At 37.9% G+C, this 21,859-nt stretch overlaps 2 protein-coding genes and 2 long non-coding RNA genes across 7 annotated transcripts; 3 read left to right on the forward strand and 1 right to left on the reverse strand.

Moving 5' to 3' along the window:
- Positions 1-402: 402 nt before the first annotated feature.
- Positions 403-2,057, forward strand: LOC110229559. Of its 2 annotated transcripts, XR_002332967.1 has the most exons (6): positions 403-600; positions 720-769; positions 894-975; positions 1,076-1,180; positions 1,534-1,669; positions 1,816-2,057. It is a non-coding gene; the product is annotated as an uncharacterized LOC110229559 (long non-coding RNA). The 2 variants fall into 2 exon arrangements; XR_002332966.1 differs by having other exon boundaries at positions 405-769.
- A 921-nt stretch (positions 2,058-2,978) lies between these two features.
- On the forward strand, positions 2,979-3,991 carry LOC9315127. Its single transcript, XR_002332723.1, has 4 exons — positions 2,979-3,314; positions 3,436-3,491; positions 3,584-3,652; positions 3,757-3,991. It is a non-coding gene; the product is annotated as an uncharacterized LOC9315127 (long non-coding RNA).
- A 7,107-nt stretch (positions 3,992-11,098) lies between these two features.
- Positions 11,099-15,326, forward strand: LOC9315128 (serrate RNA effector molecule). The gene is made up of 12 exons (XM_021027477.1): positions 11,099-11,657; positions 11,889-11,989; positions 12,296-12,353; positions 12,641-12,715; positions 12,802-12,876; positions 12,971-13,018; positions 13,179-13,247; positions 13,338-14,129; positions 14,209-14,257; positions 14,373-14,632; positions 14,741-14,902; positions 14,997-15,326. Exons 1-12 carry the CDS (start codon positions 11,251-11,253, stop codon positions 15,055-15,057), a joined length of 2,157 nt encoding a protein of 718 aa, XP_020883136.1. The 5' UTR covers positions 11,099-11,250; the 3' UTR covers positions 15,058-15,326.
- Positions 15,327-15,453: 127 nt separating this feature from the next.
- On the reverse strand, positions 15,454-19,360 carry LOC110228972 (protein FAR1-RELATED SEQUENCE 3). Of its 3 annotated transcripts, none has more exons than XM_021027476.1 (6): positions 19,198-19,360; positions 16,766-18,949; positions 16,594-16,683; positions 16,199-16,348; positions 15,928-16,044; positions 15,454-15,735 (listed from the first exon to the last, which is right to left on the reverse strand). In XM_021027476.1, exons 2-6 carry the CDS (start codon positions 18,944-18,946, stop codon positions 15,691-15,693), a joined length of 2,583 nt encoding a protein of 860 aa, XP_020883135.1. In that variant the 5' UTR covers positions 18,947-18,949; positions 19,198-19,360; the 3' UTR covers positions 15,454-15,690. The 3 variants fall into 3 exon arrangements, with proteins under 3 accessions (XP_020883135.1, XP_020883134.1, XP_020883133.1); XM_021027475.1 differs by having other exon boundaries at positions 16,766-19,014; positions 19,095-19,360; XM_021027474.1 differs by having other exon boundaries at positions 16,766-19,014; positions 19,198-19,359.
- Between the last annotated feature and the right edge of the window lie 2,499 nt (positions 19,361-21,859).

A 21,859-nucleotide genomic window follows, 5' to 3' on the forward strand; every position in this document is an offset into this window, starting at 1 on the left:
AGTAAGTCTTCTAGAACGTGGACATGGGCCCTCTAGAATATGGGTCACGGTTATGGAGTTCATCCTAATGTGGTTTATAACACTACAGAAAATGAGGGTATTAATAGCAGTATAGTATAGCGTTTTTGATAGTTCTGCTATAATTGAGTTTCGAGAAAATTTTCATAGCGTTTCTAAAATGGCAAACGCTATGTTAAGATGACCGCGGAAATATTTCGTAGTGGCGCCTAAGTTTTGGTTTTACGATAGCATAGTAACAATGAAAACGTTATTATAAAGGTAACCGGGAAAGTGAAAATTTCATTGCCTCCAAAAAAAATTTCTAAGTAATAACACAATAACTAAATAAATTAAAAAAGAAAAAGAAAGAGAATTAGAAGAGAATAGATTAATTAGATTAAATTACTTTGGCCATCTCTTCTCTCTTCTTTCTTCTTTCTTCTTTCTTCTTCTTCTCCGACTTGAGTTTTCGGCGATGGGAGACGAGAAGCCGGCGATTGTGATGGCTAATCGTGAAAGAGATTGAGAGCTTTTGATTCCCGTAGCTGATTCCGGCCATCTTCTTCTTCCTCTTCTTCTTCGCATCAATCCAGCCACGAGGTCTAGTTTTCTTTTCACCTGATCTAGAATCTTGTTATTCGTTTTCTCATTTCAAGATTCATGTGAAATTAACAGTAGAATTGGATTGACTTGAATTGAATTGTGGTCTGATGCTTTAGCTATTTTCTGCAAACTTTTTCATGGCGTCGAAGAAGTTCATGACAGGCTGGTAAGCAAAAGTTGAAATTTTGCATTTGAGATTCATGATTTGTGCTGATAGTTTTAAATCTCAATTGCTTTTTGCATATAGAACTCTCAAATCAATTACCATCTTCCTCCTCTTTCTCTCTCAGATCATTGGCAGCTCCAACTCGATTTATAAATCATCTGCCATGACCTCACAAGCTTGTCTTCTTCTTCAGAAACTGCCCAAAGGTACACTGTACACACACTAAACCCCGCAAATCTTACTTAAGAAATCTGTTTTGGTGTTGTTCGCTGTCATTGAATTCGATTTTTGTTTGCATGTGTTCAGATATTTGTAAGCATCTTGTTGATGGATACTCGCTGTTCTACTTGATGAGAAGAATATATTCAAATGGAGTGTAACTATTATCGGACCTCCTGATGATACTCTCTGGTACGTTCCCTTTCTAAGACACTATTTTATCTATCTTCTTGATTTGATGATCCATGTGGATCGATCGATTTGTTGGAATGTATATTTGCTTTTGGGTTTTCTTGATTTTGCTTTTTCTGGATTACATTGGACTGGTGTTGTTGTGGAATTGAAATTGAATTGCTTTGTTGTGTTTCTCTTGCGTAGTTGTTCATTCTTGTTTCGTTTTGTTAATGGTATATCATGATAATTTTTTATTTGATGCATCCTAATGTAAGAGTTTACTGATGCTTTTTCAAGGTCTTAAGAAGCTTTCAAGCATTTGTTCACATTCTTTGTATTCTTCTTGACTTTGATAAATATTTTCGTTTCAGGAATCAACCAAACACTAGATGACATAATATAAGCTTCATCTCCAAGGATAATGGTAAAGCCCTTAAGTAATCACATCACTAAAGCTTTAATTTGAGAGTACATCACATCACTGACCACACACACACACGTCCCTGTGTAAGCTTCTTATCTTCCTCAAGTTGTATTGTTATCAGACTTTGTTTGTTACTGAACATTAAGCTTGTGTTGATGTGTTTTGGTCTCAATCTTAGATTGAAATGCTAATCTAATCAGGTTTCTGTTTCTGAATCTTTCAATCTCAGATATGAACAAAAGCAGCTTCAAGCAAGATGTGCTCGTATTAAGGCAATGCCAAGATGGTTGTTGTATCAAGAAGATAATGTTGTCCAAGAACAGCAAAAACCGCAAGCCACCAAAGGATGAAAAGAAGTTTGAAATTGGATTGATGTTTTTTTTTCTCTTTCTAAATTTTGATTATTTACATTTGAAATCGAAAATAGTCAACTTTTGATATGTGCCAATGAAGAAAAAAAAATACAACAAATTCTTACGAAGAATATAAAATATAATAGAAAATAATTAAAAAACTACAAAATACAAAATAAAATATTAAGGAATCTTAGTGAGTTTTGATTAGAGTTTAGGGCATAGATAGGGTTTGAGGTTTAGGGTATAAAATTGCAAAAATATAATTTTCTACGGATTGAGGAATATTTCATTTTGGGAATATAAATCACACTTGTAAAATATTTATTCTGCTAATTCTCAATGAAGTAAAAATAAAATAAAAAAAATAAAATTAATGAGTTTATGATTTAGAGTTTAGGGCATAGATAGGGTTTGAGGTAAGGTATAGGATTTAAAATATATTTTTCGAAATTTATTGTTAATAAATTATAATTATTTTTGGATTGATGAATATTTAATACAAGGTATATAAATTGACACATGTAAAAAACAATTTGGCTAATTCTCAAGAAAAAAAATAAAATAGAAAGTTAATGAGGTTTTGAATGAGTTTAGGGTATAGGGTTTGGGGTTTAGGGCATAAGAGTATATGATTTGAGATATATATTTTTAGTGTTATTAACTATAGAAATATAATATATATTTATGGATTAATGAGTGTTTTATTTAAGTTATAAAATTTTCAAAATTTATAAGTATAATCATTTTATAAACTCTAAACCCCAAACACAAACCCTAAACCCTAAACTTCTAACCCAAAATATAACTATCTTGTAAATGGAGTTGACCATAAAATTATTTGGAAATTCTTTTAGGAAATATAATATGTCTTACATTAATTTACCACATATCAAAAAAGTAATCTACTAGTAATAAAAAGAAAAAATAACAAACATGCTAAATATTCAAAATGAAAATATAAACTCTGGCTTTTGATTGGCTATTCTGTAAAGGTGAGGATCACAGTTTGGTTTAATATGTACCGTTGATAAGATTAGATCTGACGGACACAAGTTTTATTCTTTATTTTTATTTTTCTCTTCTCTTCTCTTCGTCTCTTTCCTCCTCTTTTTCTCTTTCTCGCCTCAGCCGCCATAGATAATCAGTAAGGCTTCTCTTCTACTTCCTCCTAATGAGTCTCCCTCCTTATAGACATAGTGTAGCTTCGTCTTCCTCCTCGTCTTGTACCCTTTTTAGAAGGGAAATTTCTTTGGAGATAAGGGAGGAGTTCTTCATGTCGTTGCCAATTGCTCTTGAAGATACCCAAGTCTCAGTTCCAGCGAAATTGAAATCGAACTCTTCATGTCGTCGCCAATTGCTGCTTCAAGATCTGGTAAAGAAAGATTTGTCTTCTCTGAAATTTAGTTTAAGGGATTCTATTAAGCTTTTTTAAAAAAACTCTATAACACTCTTGATTTTTGTATGTTTTAATAAGTAGTGATTTGTTACTGCAGATAGAGGAAATCTGCAACGAGCGAGATGGAGACGCGGGCTCTTTTCTTCCATCACGGTAATTTCTTTGCATTTTTAATTTTGTGCTCACAACCTCTCGTTGAAATTTATTTATCTGAATTGATTTTATGTTTTATTCAATCTATTCAGGCGAACATTGCAAGTGGAGATCTACAGCAACCGAGCGAGATGAAGATACACATTGCTGTTCGTATATGGGTATTGTTGACTAAACCAAAAAAAGTTTCATTTTTTGTTCCATGATGGAACACATTGTCCATTAGTTCTGGATGTTGATGTTTGTGTTTGGTTGATTTCTGTAGCTACTTTGGTAAAGGAGGAAGCTTGATGACTGAAGAAGAAGAAGTTCAAGAGTTGCGTTGTGTTTTTTTTTTTTTTTTTTTTCGATATGGGCTCATAGGCCTATTGGGTATATAAGAATAGCAGTTTCGGTAGTAGGATTGTTTTGTATCATGATTATTTTTTTAATTAACATAGTTATTTGTTTCCTGAAAGATAATGAAAATGATTTAATATAAATAAAATTGGATAAAACAATAATCTGGCAAATCACACATTTAAAATTTTTTTTTTTGTACAATACATGAATCAATGACATATTTTCACCGTTATTATAGAAAATATAATTGTTATAGATAATACAAGAATTATAACATATATATTGACTGCTATAAAAAAGTTACAAAACATGCTATTGATAAAATAGTTTATAGCAAAATATATTTGCTATTTTATTAATAACAATTGCATAGATAAAAACGCTATTATTTATTCAAAAAAGATAGCAAAGAAGAAAAGCGCTATCTAAAGTGGTAGACCTACTATCGCGGGCGATGACATAGCGTTTTCTATAACGCTATTGTATTTTTACATAGCGTTTTTCTGTTGTTATTAATACTCGATTTTCTTGTAGTGTAACACTCCCCCTTGGATGACATAACCGTGTAGATGCCAAAGGATCTCAGTAATACGCTTGGGGATGCTGCCTCATTAAAACCTTACCAGGAAAACCCATTGGGACAAAACCATGGTGAAGGAAAAAGTGTACATCACGTATTACTCCCCTTGTTTTGGTCATCCCTGAAATTCCTTAAGTCTCCGCATTCCAATTTGACGCGTGAGCTTCCTCAATGTCAATGCTGGTAATGCCTTAGTGAATAGGTCGGCTGAATTGTCGCTAGAACGAACTTGCACCACTTGAACTTCACCATCCTTTTGTAAATCATGCGTGAAGAAGAACTTTGTTAAGATGTGCTTCGTCCGATCTCCCTTGATGTAACCTTCTTTGAGCTGAGCGATGCAGGCCGCATTATCCTCGTACATGACCGTTGGTCCCTTCTCATCGTCCATGCCACAATTAGATCGTATGTGTTGAGTCATCGACCTCAACCACACACACTCACGGCTGGCCTCATGTATTGCTAAGATCTCCGCGTGATTGGATGAAGTGGCTGAGATGGTTTGCTTCATTGAACGCCATGAAATCGCGGTTCCACCGTGTGTAAACACATAACCTGTTTGTGACTTACCATTATGCGGATCTGATTGATAACCTGCATCAGCAAAACCAACTAAACCTTCTTTGTTATGGTTAGTATATAATAGACCCAAATCAACAGTTCCTTGTAAATAACGTAAAAGATGTTTAATTCCGTTCCAGTGCCTTTGGGTCGGACATGAGCTAAATCTCGATAGGAGGTTCACGGCAAAACAAATGTCTGGTCTAGTGTGGCTAGCCAGGTACATTAACGCTCATATGGCACTGAGGTATGGCACTTCAGGACCGAGAACTTCTTCCTCGTCCTTCTTTGGACCGAATGGATCACTATCCAATCCAAGGCTTCTCACCACCATTGGGCTGCTCAATGGGTGGGCCTGGTCCATATTGAATCTCTTGAGTACCTTTTCAATATATGCCTTTTGATGCACAAGGATTCCATTATTCACGTACTCAAGTTGCAATCCCAAACAGAATTTTGTCTTGCCTAGGTCTTTCATCTCGAATTCTTTCTTTAGATATTCGACTGTTTGGGCGATTTCCCCAGAGGTTCCAAGGATGTTCAAATCATCCACATATACTACTATTATCACAAATCCTTTGTTTGCAAACTTCTTTATAAAAATACATGGACTGATGGGATCATTTTATAGCCTTCTTTGACTAGGTACTCACTTAATCTATTGTACTACATGCGCCCACTTTGTTTCAGTCCATAAAGCGATTTGTTCAGCCTTATGCAGTATTGGTCACGTGACCCTTTCTTATCTTTTCCTTTGAGCTCAATACCCTCTGGTAATCTCATATATATTTCATTATCCAGTGGACCATATAGGTATGCGGTCACTACATCCATTAGCCGCAAATCAAGATTTTCTCTTATAGCCAGACTTATTAGATATCTAAAAGTCGTTGCATCCACCACATGGGAGTATGTTTCTTCATAATCTATCCCCGGTCGTTGTGAGAATCCTTGTGCTACAAGCCGTGCCTTATGTCTCACGATTTCATTATTCTCATTTCTTTTCCTCACAAAGACCCACTTGTGTCCTACTGGTTTTATCTCGGATGGTGTCCTTATGATCGGACCAAACACATCCCTTTTCTTTAATGAACTTAATTCCACGTTTATGGCTTCTTTCCATTTTAGCCAATCAGACCTTTGAGTGCACTCTAATATCGACGTGGGTTCATGATCCTCATTCATTTCAAGTGCTACCTTATATGCAAATATTTCATCGATGTCGACATCTTTGCGGTTCCATTTTATTCCAGACATGATATAATTTATTGAGATCTCATTATTATCTATCCCTTCAGGACCATGAGGATTGGCGTCCCAAATCTCTCTATTCGGTTCCTTAGGGTCTGCCGCGGCCATGTCTATGGTTTCCTTAACCTCGTTTCCTATTGCACCTTTCTTTGATTCTCGAGGATTTTTATCTTTGGAACCTATTGGTCTACCACGTTTCTTACGTGCGTTAGACACGGTAGCAACTTCATTGATTCCCTTTTGGACATCAATACGTATTGGTGCATTACAAGCTGGTATGTACGATTTTGTAACTTTCTTTGGGTCAACAAAGGAATCCGGCAATTCATTAGCTAGCTTTTGCAAATTTATTATTTTATGGACCTCTGATTCACATGCCAGGATCTTGCCAATTTAAGGATGTTTGATTCCATGATATTTCTTCGACCAGCTTGTTCGTCTCTCCACCTAAAGTAGGAAATTCGGATTCATTAAAATGACAATCCGTGTATCTAGCCTTAAATAGATCACCCGTAGTTGGCTCTAGATACTTGATAATGGTGGGAGAATCAAATCCAACATATATTCCCATCCTCCTTTGAGGTCCCATCTTTGTTCTATGTGGTGGAGCAATCGGTACATATACGGCACACCCGAAAGTCTTTAGATGGGATATGTCTGGCTCATGACCCGTGAGTAATTGGGATGGTGAATATTTATGTTCACTAGATGGCCTTATGCGTATAAGCTCTGATGCATGTAAAACAGCATGTCCCCAAGCGGCTACTGGAAGCTCCGACCTCATGAGTAATGGTCGAGCTATCAATTGAATTCGTTTAATGAAGGATTCCGCTAATCCATTCTGTGTATGTACATGTGCCACGGGATGTTCCACACTTACCCCCATGGACATACAGTAGTCATTAAATGCTTAGGACGTGAATTCACCGGCATTATCTAGACGTATAGTCTTAAGCGGAAAATCTGGAAAATGGGCTCTCAGTCTTATGATCTGGGCCAACAACCTAACAAAAGCTTGGTTTCTGGAGGATAATAAACAAACATGCGACCATCTTGTCGATGCATCAATGAGGACCATGTAATATCTAAATGTCCCACATGGTGGGTGTATTGGTCCACATATATCCCCTTGTATTCTTTCGAGAAAGTTTAAGGTCTCTTTATTTACCTTAGCCGGTGATGGCCTTATAATGAGTTTCCCTTGTGAACATGCTTCACACGTGAGATTTTTAGGGATAACTCTTTTCTCTTTTAGGGTGTGCCCCCTTGAATTTATCATAAGCTTACGCATCATACTATGACCCGGATGGCCAAGCCGGTCATGCCATAAAGTGAATTTCTCGATGAACTCTTTGTTCATTGCCATATTAGCTTCGATCATATCGATTTTAGCATAGTAGAGACCAGTGGATAATGCGGGTATAGTCTCTAGGAATTTCTTATGTCCTTGGGTGATCTCAATTATATTTAGAAATTCTTTGTTCCCTTCACCCTTTGTTTCAATATGGAAACCATTTAATCTTATATCTTTGAAACTTAATAAGCTCCTCTTCGAGCTGGGTGAGTATAGGGCATCGCTTATTTCAAGATGCGTGCCCTTGGATAAAAGAATATGGGCTTGACCGTGGCCCTCAATAAGACTAGCTATACCCGCTATGGTGCTAATATTGGCATTTTTCAATGTTAGATTTATAAAATATCTTTTGTCTTTTAAAATTGTGTGGCTCGATCCACTATCCACCACAAGTATGTTCTTGTCATCGGCCATTTCTAATATTGACAAGAAACATGTCTTAGATAATAAAGCAAACGATTATATTGAAAGCAAATTAAACTTAAATTTAAATCCAAGACATAATAGAATTCAAAAAACATAGAGCATGAAAACATAAAGCAAATTAAAACACTAGATGTCGAATTTAATTTTCCTCTCTTAAGCAATCCGAAGTCTCATACTCCAATTGGTCATCGTTCTCATGGTCGAAATCTCCATCACCATCGAGATGAGCCAAATTTGCTTCGGGATTCTTCTTTATCATCTCTTGATAAGCAGCTATGAGATGTTTAGATGTCCTGCACGTCTTAGCCCAATGATTGTCCATTCCACATCTGTGGCAAACGGACTTGGCCTTGTGTTGCGGTTTGAAGATCCCGCGGCCACGACCTCGACCATTGTTCCCACGGCCTCTACCACCATGATGGCTTCCTTGGCCGTAGGAGTTATGGTTGCTACGACCACCACCACGTCCTCTACCACGGCCACGGCCGTGATATCCTCTATGGACGTAGTTGGTTTCTTTGGTCTCTCGAGGTTCTATGGCTATTTCGGCCTTATGGGCTTCCGGCAACGGTGTGGATCCTGGAGGTCTCATTGAGCTATTCATTAGTAATAGCTCATTATTCCTTTCAGCAAGGAGTAAGCAGGAGATCAAACTTGCATATGTTTTAATTTCATTCCACAGTATTGTTGCTGAAGCACCACGTTGTTAGGGTGGAATGTTGAGTATGTGTTCTCAAGCAAGGTATCATCAGTCACCTTTTCACCACATAACCTCAGGATTGAGACAATCTTAAAAAGCTCGGAGTTATACTCCTCCACGGATTTGAAATCCTGGATCCTGAGGTTTTTCCAATCATATTAGGCTTTCGGTAAGAGTACCGTCTTTTGGTGATCGTATCGGTTTTTCAACTCGACCCAAAGATCGAGAGGATCCTCGATAGTAAGGTACTGATTCTTAAGGCTCTCTGCTAGGTGGTGGCGTATAAATGCAATCGCCTTAAACTTTGACCTCTTATCACACTCGTTGTTTTCCACAATGCACTCGGCAAGATCTTTGGATTCAAGGGCTATCTTAATGTCCAATGCCCATTGTAAGTAATTGTCGCCGGAAACATTGAGTGCAGAAAACTCGAGGTTCTTCGTTTTCGACATCTGCAAGCAAAGGGGAATTTGAGTCAAAATTATGTAATCGTTAATGTCATGCAGCATTAAAGACCGAGATATGAATCGATTACTTAAGGATTTGACTTTCCTTTTAGGATTAAATTTCTTTTCTAAAGATTTCCTAATTAGGATTTAGGGTTTTAAGATTTCCTATTTTAACTAGGATTTTAGGGTTTTAAGATTTCCTATTTTAATTAGGATTTTAGGGTTTTAAGATTTCCTATTTTAACTAGGATTTTAGGGTTTTAAGATTTCCTATTTTAACTAGGATTTTAGGGTTTTAAGATTTCCTATTTTAATTAGGATTTTAGGGTTTTAAGATTTCCTATTTTAACTAGGATTTTAGGGTTTTAAGATTTCCTATTTTAACTAGGATTTTAGGGTTTTAAGATTTCCTATTTTAACTAGGATTTTAGGGTTTTAAGATTTCCTATTTTAATTAGGATTTTAGGGTTTTAAGATTTCCTATTTTAACTACGATTTTGGTTTTAGGGTTTATGCAACATGAGGGATTTTATCTCTTTAACAATTCATGCATGCAACCACAGAAACAATCAAACTAAAAACGCCCTAAGCAAGTAATTTGCGCAACCCATGTAATCTGCGTAACCTCAACCAAACGTGATTTAGAATTTAGGGTTTTGATCCGATTAGAGTGTTTTTCAATTTAGGGTTTATGTCTTTTAGGGTTTCGGATTCTAGGTTAAGATGTTTTCGATTTGCGAGTATAGGATAAGCAATAACAAGCTTTCTAGTAACCTTTCACCTTTTGGGGTTGTATGGACTAGAACCGGGAGCTAAAGACCTCGGTTATCAACTTGTCACGAGTGTATGGTGCTAGGAGGAGATCGCCGGTCAAGGAGCAAAGCAAGCGATCCGCGGTTGGTGGCTTCGGGCGGCGGACGAGCTCGGCGAGTTTAGATTTAGGGTTTTAGGGTTTTCGTTAAGAGCAAGTCGTGCTGATAACGTGTTATGAATCTCGTGTATTCTTATCATTAATGAATGGAGTTACAACATATATATATATACACAATAGAGGAGACAAATCCCAATTGGGCTAGGAAACTCTAAAGCCCAAAGCCCACTAAGACTAATATAAACCGTCATTGAGTAAGTCTTCTAGAACGTGGACATGGGCCCTCTAGAATATGGGCCACGATTATGGAGTCCATCCTAATGTGGTTTATAACATCCAACAGATTTTCTATTTCTCTATAACCCTCACCTTACGTTTACAATGATATGTAAAAGGAAAAAAGAATTAAAAGAAAGATATATCAGAAGGTGTTATCCGATGCTGCCACAAAGCTGTCCTCTTTGAATCCACCGGAGATTGTGCCGCTGACTCTTTCGCCTCCGGTCGTCAGCAAGATCCGAGTCTCGTACCGTCGCCGGCGTTAGGTTTCCGTTTTCCTTGTTTTTGTAACGGTGGTTTCGTTTGTAGGCCCAAAAGCCCAAACTGAGATTTATTAATATAATTTCAGTTTAAAAAAAAAAAAAAAAAAAAAAAAAAAAAAAGAGAAGAAGAAGGTGTTATCAAGAGACAGAGATAGAAGACAACTTTGTGTTATGCAACAAGGGTAAAATGACCAATAATATACAATATACAAAGAATATCACCTCTTGATAGTTACTATGATTATTTTATTTTATTTTTATTTATTTATTTTTTTTTGGATCGACAAGGCCCGATCCATAGCCAATTCCTACTACGCGGGGTAACGCGACTTAGTGGAGTCGAACTCCGGTGGGGAAGGCGGAGTCATGTGGACTTAACCACTTGACTAAAGGCACATCCCCACTATGGTTATTTTGTTAAATAAAGTTTTTTTGTTGGTTATAGCCTGCAATTCTCCATATTTATATTGCCAAAAAAAAAAATACTAAAGAAGAAAAAAGTAAAAAAATTAGAAAAACCCTTAAATATTTCATGAAGACGAAGATGGGCCTCTGAGAGTAAGGCCAAGTCGAATAAAAAAGCTCACAGTAACAGCAGCAGAACCCGTAAAGGTATAGAGAGAGGCTTTTAAGTGTATCTTCGATTTCCCGATTTAGGGTTCCGATCATCTCATCTCCTCCAAATGGCCGATATTACTCTTCCTCCGTCTGATTCCGCCGTCGATAACCGTCTCCCCGAGAAATCTACCTCTTCCTCACCACCTCCTCCACCGCCTTCTTCCTCTCTACCGCAGCAAGAACAGGAACAAGACCAGCAACAGCCTCCGCAACGCCGTGAGAGAGATTCACGAGACCGAGACATCGAACGTCCTCCTCCTAATCGCCGTGACCGTGACCGTTCGCCTCTCCCACCGCCTCGTAGGGATTATAAGAGACGGCCTAGCTTGAGTCCTCCGCCACCGTACAGAGATAGGCGGCACTCTCCTCCTCAGCGTCGTTCGCCTCCTCATAAGCGTTATCGGAGGGATGATAATGGTTATGATGCTCGCCGTGGCAGTCCTCGTGGTGGCTATGGACCACCCGATAGAAGGTAATCTTCATCTCCAATGCTCACACTTCAATTGGAATTACAATTCAAAGTCATATGGGAACTGTTTTGTTCTAGAAGGATAATATAAGTTGCATTGTTGCTTAGCTGAGAATAGAAAAGTGCATCACTTATAGTTCTATTGGAGATCAGATCACGTTAGTATCAATGATTGTTATATCCCATCGTTTTCGAGATTTCCTAATGTACTCTAATTCACTCTTTGCATGCTAGATTTGGATATGACCATGGTGGAGGATATGACCGTGAAATGGGTGGGAGGCCTAATTATGGTGATGAAAGGCCTCATGGCCGCTTTATGGGTCGCTATCAAGGTGAGACATCTGTTGCTCAAACGTTTTTAAAGTTGTGAGAATTAGTATTACCGCTTTTGCATCTGGTTTTATGACTTGTGAGATGTAAGATGACTGTCATTGGGTTTTCTTGTAAATTGGGGCTTCTGGTTCATTTGTCTAGCGTAGTTCATTGTCATAGCTTCGAAAGTTTCTCTCTATAGTCTATATTCTGTGGATAGTCAACAGTTTGAGTAACTAATTCACAATTCTATTTGTGAACAAGCCATCTGTTTTAAAGGAGAGATATCAATATCTACATTTTGTTTTGTGTATTTCTTTTGGCAGACTGGGAGGGAGGACGTGGAGGTTATGGTGATGCTTCCAACAGTGGAAATACTCAAAGGTTAAAGTTCCTTCCTATGGCGTATTGATTCTGGGTAGTGAATTTTTAATCTTGTAAATGGAAACTAAGAGTTACGAACTATCTAATGGTGCTCAATGAATGGAAGATACATCCCTTATAAAATGTTCTATCTTCGATGAGGCAGATATGCTTTTTTCCTTATAGCTCCGGAAAGTTAGAGTGAACGTTTGAGAGACACCATTATAGTGGCACACAACTAATGCTGTCTGTAGACTCCCTTGCTGTTGCATTTAACGATACATACCCGTTGTAATTTCCTTATCCAGGGATGGATTGATGTCATACAAACAATTTATCCAGGAGTTGGAAGATGATATATTGCCATCAGAAGCTGAACGCAGGTATTGTTATAACTGCATCATAGTCTTGGTGCTTACTCAGTTGTGGTGTAAAGCTGCTGGGGTAATACCTTTTTTTCCTGATGCAGGTATCAAGAATATAAGTCAGAGTATATCACAACACAGAAACGTGCTTTTTTTAACACTCATAAAGAGGAAGACTGGTGATTTCACTATCTTTTTCCATCTTTTATATTCTTCTGGGATATTCTGCAAGCTAGCCTAATAACATGTGTATCTATGTTGCGCATCTACCAGGTTAAAAAATAAATATCATCCAACAAACTTACTCTCTGTCATAGAAAGGTGAGTTCAAGAGTCATTTGAAGCAATTTGATTCGGTGTTAGTGCCTGAATAGTGTAATATTAATACTATACATCAGGGTAGTCTTGATTTTGTTATTTTAATTTTCTTTTCATTAAAGAAATTGTTCAAATGTATATATATTCCTTTGAAAATTTTCAGGAGGAATGACCTTGCACAGAAGGTGGCAAAGGATTTCTTACTTGATTTACAAAGCGGGACACTAGATTTGTAAGATCATTCCTTGGCCTTTACTCCACATGTGTGACTATGATCACGATTCTGTCATCCCTAACGCTCACAGTTTCCCTTCTGTTCCAGAGGTCCTGCAGTGACAGCATTGAATAAATCCGGCCGGACCAGTGAGCCAAATTCTGAGGATGAAGCCGCTGGTGGTGGTAAAAGAAAAAGACATGGTATGGGGGGATCTAAAGAGACTGAACTTCTTTCAGCCGCACCGAAAGCACCCAGTTTCACCTCTGATCCAAAGAGAATCCTGACTGACGTTGAACAAACACAAGCCCTTGTGCGTAAGCTAGACTTTGAGAAAAAAATTGAGGAAAATGTTTTACAAGGTTCAGAAACTGAAAAATCGGGTAGAGAAAAGTTACACAGTGGTTCGACTGGTCCAGTTGTAATCATAAGGGGGTTGACATCTGTGAAAGGCCTTGAGGGTGTTGAATTACTTGACACGCTTGTTACATATCTCTGGCTTGTTCATGGTGTGGACTATTACGGAAAGGTTGAAACAAATGAAGCTAAGGGTTTGAGGCATGTGAGAGCTGAAGGAAAAGGTTCTGATGCAAAAGGAGATGAGAGTGAAAGTAAATTTGACTCTCATTGGCAAGAGAGGTTGAAAGGTCAAGATCCCTTGGAAGTGATGGCTGCCAAAGAGAAGATAGATGCTGCCGCTACGGAAGCTTTAGATCCACATGTCCGAAAGATTAGAGATGAGAAGTATGGTTGGAAATATGGTTGTGGAGCCAAGGGGTGCACGAAGCTGTTTCATGCTGCTGAATTTGTGTACAAGCATCTCAAGCTGAAACACACTGAGCTTGTCACAGAGCTGACTACCAAAGTTCGGGAAGAACTGTATTTTCAGAACTATATGAAGTATGTAGGCTTTTTCTCTTGGATTATTCTACTGTCGTTTCGACAGGTTCGTAATTAAAAATTTATGTGCCATTTGCAGTGATCCTAATGCTCCAGGAGGACAACCAGCCACGCAGCAATCTGGCCCGGTACATGATCTTCTTTTTACATTTAGTGGAGTGTTGACTAGTCTGTACTTTTGGGTTGTCACTTGTTTAGCTTGGTTTGAGTTTTATTCACGCGGGTTAAATATACTTTCGACAGAGAGATAGACCTATAAGACGTAAACCCAGCATGGAGAACAGACTGAGGGATGATCGAGGTGGACGCAGGGAGCGTGATGGACGTGCCAATGGAAATGACAGAAATGAACGGTCAGAAGATCAACAGAGAGGGGATAATGATGGTGGAAATCCTGGGGAACTTGGGTACGATGCATTTGGTGGACAAGGTGGCGTTCATGTTCCTCCCTTCTTATCGGATATAAACCCACCACCAATGCTGATGCCTGTTCCCGGTGCCGGGTAGGTTTAATAAAGATTACTCACTCCCCTAACGATCTTGTTTTGAGAGTAAAATAGTTACTGTATTGAATCAATGATCTTAACTTGTCTGAATGATGATGTGGTCAGGCCACTGGGACCATTTGTACCAGCACCACCTGAGGTTGCTATGCAGATGTTCAGGGACCCAAGTGGACCCAACAACCCTCCTTTTGAAGGTAGCGGGAGAGGTGGACCCGCCCCTTTTCTTTTGTCTCCGGCCTTTAGACAGGACCCTAGACGGCTACGCAGGTAACATGGTTCACTCTACGCTATAAGTCCCCTTTGGAAATATGATCGAGAGTGCATTGTCCCTAAAATACTAATGTAAGAGAAAATGGTGCAGTTACCAAGACCTAGATGCTCCAGAGGAAGAGGTGACCGTTATCGATTACAGGAGCTTGTAGACAAGAAAGGGCTAGAGAGGGAGCTAGAGAGATGCCGAGTTTACCCGTTTGGGTTTGGGTTTAAAGGGAATCAGTCTTAGAAGGCGAGCTCGAGGATTGTGGCAATTCTATGCCTTTGATGTATCATTATTTCTTGTTCCTCCCAATTTTCACTCACTAAAGCGTAAAATACGCACTCCTTATTGATTTTCATGTGCTTACTAATTCTGTTCGACAATTACATAAATGGCATGCGAATTTCTTGTATTGAATAATCCGTTTTATCAACATTGTTTGTTATCCGTACTCTAAGCTCTCCTCAAAAGTGCTACATTATGAAAATTTATTGCCATTAGATCTAATCTGCAGTCAAACCAATGACTATCCACAAGAATCACAATAGATCTCAGCTAAGGATGGGTTGGGTTCAATGTCTAGATAAGAAGGATATATACACTTCAAAAGCCTGGCTCGATGCCCACCAGTTTCTACACACTTGCGTAGATGTCGTAACACTTACACGTATGTTACACATAAGACGCTGTATTGTCAATCTAACAACACCAATCACAGAGATCAAACAGACAAACTCTAATGAGGTTAACAACCATTTTCCCGAAGTTTTCTTTTGCCGCGGTTGTTTCTCTCTCAACATCACTTGCGTTGTTTCTTTGCTTGAGGTTCTGTATGCAGCTCTCCCTGCAAATGTAAGGTACCGTTTAGATCCTCGATAAGACAATACACAGACCAAGTAATAGTTCAGGAATAGTTATAGGTCGATACGAACCTAATTGGTTGCTGTTACTAATTCAACTATCATTGGCCTTCTAATTAATTAATAGCTACTACTTGGAACAAAAAGAAAAAGGGATTGAAAGGGAGTGTGCCTACAACGATTGAGAGCTGCTCACGGATATAGGCCATCGATCTCAACATTGCACCTAATGTATCCCGGGACACCTGAAATTTTACCTCTGATTCTCCTGTTGTTGTCTCAGTATCTTGAAGCTGGAGTAAGAAAAACAAAAGAAGATTTTTTAACACTGTATATGGAATCTATGTTAGAACAAACCAAAGACAATCAATAAATTAAAAAGACCTTCGTCTCGTCAACTGAAGACTACATGAGAAGCTAGAAGCCTAGAGTGTGTAAAAGGCATACCTTCAAATTAATGACAGCTACTCTATTGGCTGGAGATGAAAGTTGCTCGCTAATGTAAGCCATGGACCTTAACATGGGTTCAAGTGTGACGCTAGACAGCTGAAATTTGACATCCATGTCTGCTGAGGGAAACTTTCTGTAATCGTGCAACTGAAAACATCATGAAAAAGAATCCTCACTACAGCGGTCAACTAATTTTTTGCAGGAAGCAGAAAGACTATTAATGGCCACAAATTCGATATCCCTACACTATAGCCACTAAGTTTGCCAAAAAGGCAATGTCAATTGTTCAAATCTTCAAGATCACATTATGCTTAGAGATCTAATCTCTTTTTAGATGAAACATCCCATCAGACCAACTTTCAGTAAAAGTTACTGGTTCATATAATGCACACCTTTAAATTGATAACTGCAACTCTACCACCCGGCATTGTATTTTTACTCTCCATTCCCCAAGTCATTGACTTCAGACAAGGAAGAGCTACCTGTAAGACAAAGCAAATCCAATTACCGACCAACACCAACAGAATCAAAGAAATAAGTCTGTGAAAGGTTTCCCCTGGGTACCATATTCTCAGGAGCACCATCATCTCGGTGAAGCGACACTGGTGCCATACGCGGCAGATTCAGATCAGCAACAGATTGAGCTCTGGCCCCACCATCGTTAAGGTTAAATCTGCGTATCATTTCATCCTCGCGAGGCCACAGCAAAGGGGTTGTATCAGCAGCTGATAGTGAGGTCTTGTCACCACTACCAATTCCACCATTATGTGAGCTAGGAGGTGCAGCTCTACTTATATTTTTTCTGACAACTGAAACCTTCTTCCCACCTTCTCTGAGTGCCCCTAAAGCAATATTATAAGCTTCAGCTGAAATTGCCCCTTCCTCAGCATACTTGATGGCCTCACGACATAAATGATTATAGCGGTGTATCAAGCTATCATGCCCATTTTCACTGACAAGCTCATCCAACTCTACCATGCTCTTGGCATTTCTTGTCCACCGTCTCAAAATATAATGTGGTGGCAAAGTGAGTATATTTGTGACAGTAAACACTGTCAAAACATGTCGGCAGAGTATGCCGGAGTGCTCAAACATTTGACAGCTGCAATTTGCTCTCATTTCAGGGTAGCAAAACGTTACTATATAAGCTTTGTTGTCATTTTCAAAATTTGCAACCCTAAATGTGCAGGTATTACCATCATCTTCAATTCTGTTTGCAGTGTGAGCGAATGTCTCTACCAACTCTTCCTGGAACTTTCCAAAAATTTTCCTTGTAAAGAGATTTGCAGCCTGATTCTCCATGGGTGATGGCGTCTTCAAGACTGGGGGTGTGTTGACAGTATCAAGATCTGCTTCAATCTCCATCTCGAACCAGCTCTCCATAGCCCTTTCGTACAGCCTAAAGAACATCGGAAGGGTTGTCTGCTGATTCACATATCCATCGAAAAGGGAACCTGAATAACCTTGGCTAGGAAATACTGCAGCGAAAAACGAATCCCGGAAATAAACAGGTACCCACTGAGCTCGAGCATTATATAAGGAACTAAGCCATTCATGTCTTCCTAAGTCATACTTTTCAATAATGGAACTCCAGGACAATTCAAACTCATCGATCGTTTCGGTGAAGTTGATACAATTATATAGCTCCATCTGAAAACTGGGATACGCAAGACACACATGAGCCAGCTTTTCCTGACCTTCTCTTAGCACATCCCACTTATTAATACAGTGACGAGCACCTGGAAATACCTGAGCAACAGCAATCTGTATGGCTCTATCTTGATCAGTTACCAAAGAGACGGGCGGTTGATCTCTCATTGCTGTTAAAAAAGTCTTGAATAGCCAAATAAATGAAGTGTCAGACTCGTCCAATATAAGTGCACAGCCAAATAGGATAGTCTGACCATGATGATTCACCCCAGTAAACGGCGCAAAAGGAACCCGAAACTGATTACACCTGTATCTCGTATCTAGGGTGACCGTGTCGCCAAAATGAGTGTAAGCAATCCTAGATCTCGAATCTGCCCAAAATACATTTGTCATCTGATTATCTTCATCAAGCTGAATCGCATAGAAAAAGCCAGGGTTCTCTGCCTGCATCCTCTTAAAATACTCCAACAGATTATGCGCATCCCGTCCAATTGTTCTCTTCGTGTTTGTAGCCATAGATCCATAATTCACACCTCTAATTGAATCCTTGGACGCACTTCTAGCACCTCTGCTATTAGCATCTATAGAAACATACATCGTACCACTAGGCACATTCACCCCTTGTTGATAATTAGATTTTTCCGAATTTGCAAAATGCCTACGAGGGCGAAGACAGTGAAGCGTATTAGAACTTGCCAATCCATGAGTATGCTCTTTAACAAACTTTGTAACAACCCATTTATCATGAGCTTGCAATTCTATCCTAACCATAGCATCACAACTCTCAGCAAGCCTTCTCTTTGACCTTTTACTACTACATACAAATTCCCGAACACTAACAGACCCATCAGTTCTAGGAAGAAGCTTGGAAGTAAAACCAAGCTGCCTCGAATACTCATCATAGAAAGATTTAGCTTCTTTTTCTGAAATAAACTCCATACCAACATATGGCTCTGCAATTCCAATCTCTTCTTGAACTCCCAACGAATTCTCCATTGTATTCGGTCCACTGCAATCACTAGGTTCAGCATCTGCTTCATCTCCTATCACATGATTCCCCATTGACACACCTTCTTCAACCAAATGAATATCCATAACCTTCACTTAGTAGAGAAAAATTCCAATTTCACACAAATGTTTCCCATCTTCATAGACTACACACACTACATAACAAAAGTACCATTATTGGTAAGAAATCAAAGCAAAACCAGTGTTTGGAGATCTTCTTCCGACACTAACTTACATATAAAAAGGAGGACTTTTGCATCTATCACTCTCCGATTGTTTGTTACGAGACAGAGAAACCCAGAAAGAGTAGAAAGCAAAAGAGAGAAAGAGGAGCTTACGTGAGTGTTGCGAAGAACCCAGAAGAATTAAAGTCGTGAAATTTGGGAGAAGGGTAACACCAATTGGGGAAAAATTGAGAAGAGCTGTTTTGGTTTTCAGATTCGACCGGAGGACTAAAATTAAATTCGTGCTTGTTGTTCTCTGAGTCTCGTTTGGGAGGAAGAAGAGATTGAAGCACAAACGACGTCGTTTTACGGAAAAATATTAAAAAAACCCTAACACCTGAAATAACGTCAAGGAGCTTTAAAGAAAAAAGAGAATTGCAAGTAAATGTTTTTTTTTTGTGCAAAGCAAGTAAATGTTTATTCATCGATTTTTAGGCATCAAATATTTACGTCGATATCAGAGAGTAGAAATCGATTTTTCTAGTTTCTCAAAGTTTATACGCAATCGTTCTCTGAAATTGAGGATTATCACTTTATACAAAAGTCTCTATTGAGAAAAATAAATGAATTATATTTGGGGAAAAAAATATACACTTGGTCAGAGTAACAAGATACAAAAAAAAAAAACGAGACACACACACAAAGGTCATCATTCATAATCATCACAAATTTGATGGAATTTTTTTTTTTTGAGGAACTCCCATCACGTAAGTGCAATAACATCACTCAAATATCGCAGAGCATAGATGGAGAAAAAACATCCGCCGTCGATCTTTGAATTCTTGGTTATAGCATTAAAAACTAAATACTTCAAAATCTAAAGAAATATGAATTTTGTGTAGTTTTTATAAATTTGATACATAAAATCGATGAATAAACATAATTATATGTATATATTATATAATTTTCTGTGGAATTAAACATGATTATGTTATATAATCTTCCAAACTAATCCATGTATAACGATTAGTAGAATCAATAATTGTAAACAAAAAAAAGTATAATTAAAAAAAAAAAAAGAATTAAAACAAATAATATTTTTTAGTAACACGAAGCATCCAAATCAATAGAAGTCATCACGTAGCATCTGACTCAGCAAAAATTCAACATTTGGCATATGACTCGGTATAAACTAACGGTATGAGTATCATAGTTTCTGTCAATGCTGATTTTGACTTCTGGTTAGAAGTATATGGCCGTGTTTTTTTCTTAATCGCTGAACTAGCGACAGCGACAAAAAAAAAAATTAAAAGCCCAAATGCTTTACTTAAAAGAAAAGGTCCATGTAGAGAAAAGCAGCGATAGTTATAGTTTTATAAAAGACAAAAACGAGCGGAGATGGAGTCGCTGTAAAAACCAGCGTTCACTGGCAACACCACGTTTTCCAAAATTAATGCCATAGTCTTCTTTAATCTGTCGTTGGATTAGTTTTAGCGACAGAAACTCAGTGTTTTTTTCGGTCGCTAACTCCGATCGCTGCAATCGAGAAAAGGACAGGACTTATGTAGATTATTTAAAAGGTTTGTTTGTTTAGGTTGAAATATGGATTGTGTCTTAGTTGTGTATAAAAATAAACAACGCCTTTTATGATAGTTATCTCAAGCATATAAATTCTAAATCAAAATTAAACGCAACAAAAACATTTTGCAATAATTATATTTTTTGGTTTACAATAACTAGCTGATTTTTATATTTGTATTTTGCAAGGATATGCATTTTATAAATAGTCCCCACACAATTCTAAGAAAATTAGAAACGAAATGTTAAAATTTTTGTAGAAAGTTTTGACTGGGGAAATTTTTTGTCGAGAATTTTTTTGGCGGAAAAATATGTTGTAATTTTTTTAGTGGGAAAATCTGTCGGAATTTTTTTTGGCGGAAAAATTCAATTTTTCATTTTGCTGATTTATTTATTTTTCAAATAGGGGTAAAATGGTTATTAAAAATTAGAAGAGTGCATAAATTAAAATGGCATAGAAGAGCGAGTATTTTTTTAAAAAGGCTAACAATGAGAGGCCATTTCTAATAATTTTCTTTTTTATTTTGTATTTCTCTTTTAATTATATGAAGATAGTGATTTTGTTTTTTGTTTATAAACAATCAATAAAAACAAGAATTTAAGTTTTTACTATTTTATAATGTTGGCTAAATATATCGTAATTGTCGATGTGAAACAACTAAAAATTCCCCTACCTTTTGTAACTTTGTCCCACATCAGATAGATGAGATTTTTAGTCTCATCACAAAGTTTTGTCCATGACAACAACGGCCCTGTTAGGAACGGCAACGCAGTATCTAAACTTTATCAATATCTGACATTAAGGGGTGGAGAAGATTTTTGTTGAGAAATATCCATTGTTGCATAGAACATTTTCCTATAAATCATAATCCGATATGCATCGGTGGCCATATATTTTTATCCAGCTGCCCAAATGGTCAGTGCCGGGATTTCTATGGTAATTGATTTCGATGTGAACTCTGAGAAGTTCACATCTATCAAGTATTTCGACAGTACACTTTCGATGACACAATGGGAGAACACGTACAAGGACATGTCAACTCTATTCAACGTCAATGAGAAGTTGGGTTCTCATGTAACTCTCGACCATATGAAGAGTTTTGAATTCAGGCTTTTAGATGACTCCACAAAACATAGATGGTCAAGACAGTTTCACCAGTTTCCAGATGTTGGTTTGGATTATAATCATGCTATTATGCGTTTTTGGAAGACTCACGAAAATGAAGCCGTATGGTTACTGTTTACTCTTCTTAACGAT

Source organism: Arabidopsis lyrata (assembly GCF_000004255.2).
Source record: "Arabidopsis lyrata subsp. lyrata unplaced genomic scaffold ARALYscaffold_4, whole genome shotgun sequence".
In the NCBI taxonomy this organism is placed as follows: domain Eukaryota; kingdom Viridiplantae; phylum Streptophyta; class Magnoliopsida; order Brassicales; family Brassicaceae; genus Arabidopsis; species Arabidopsis lyrata.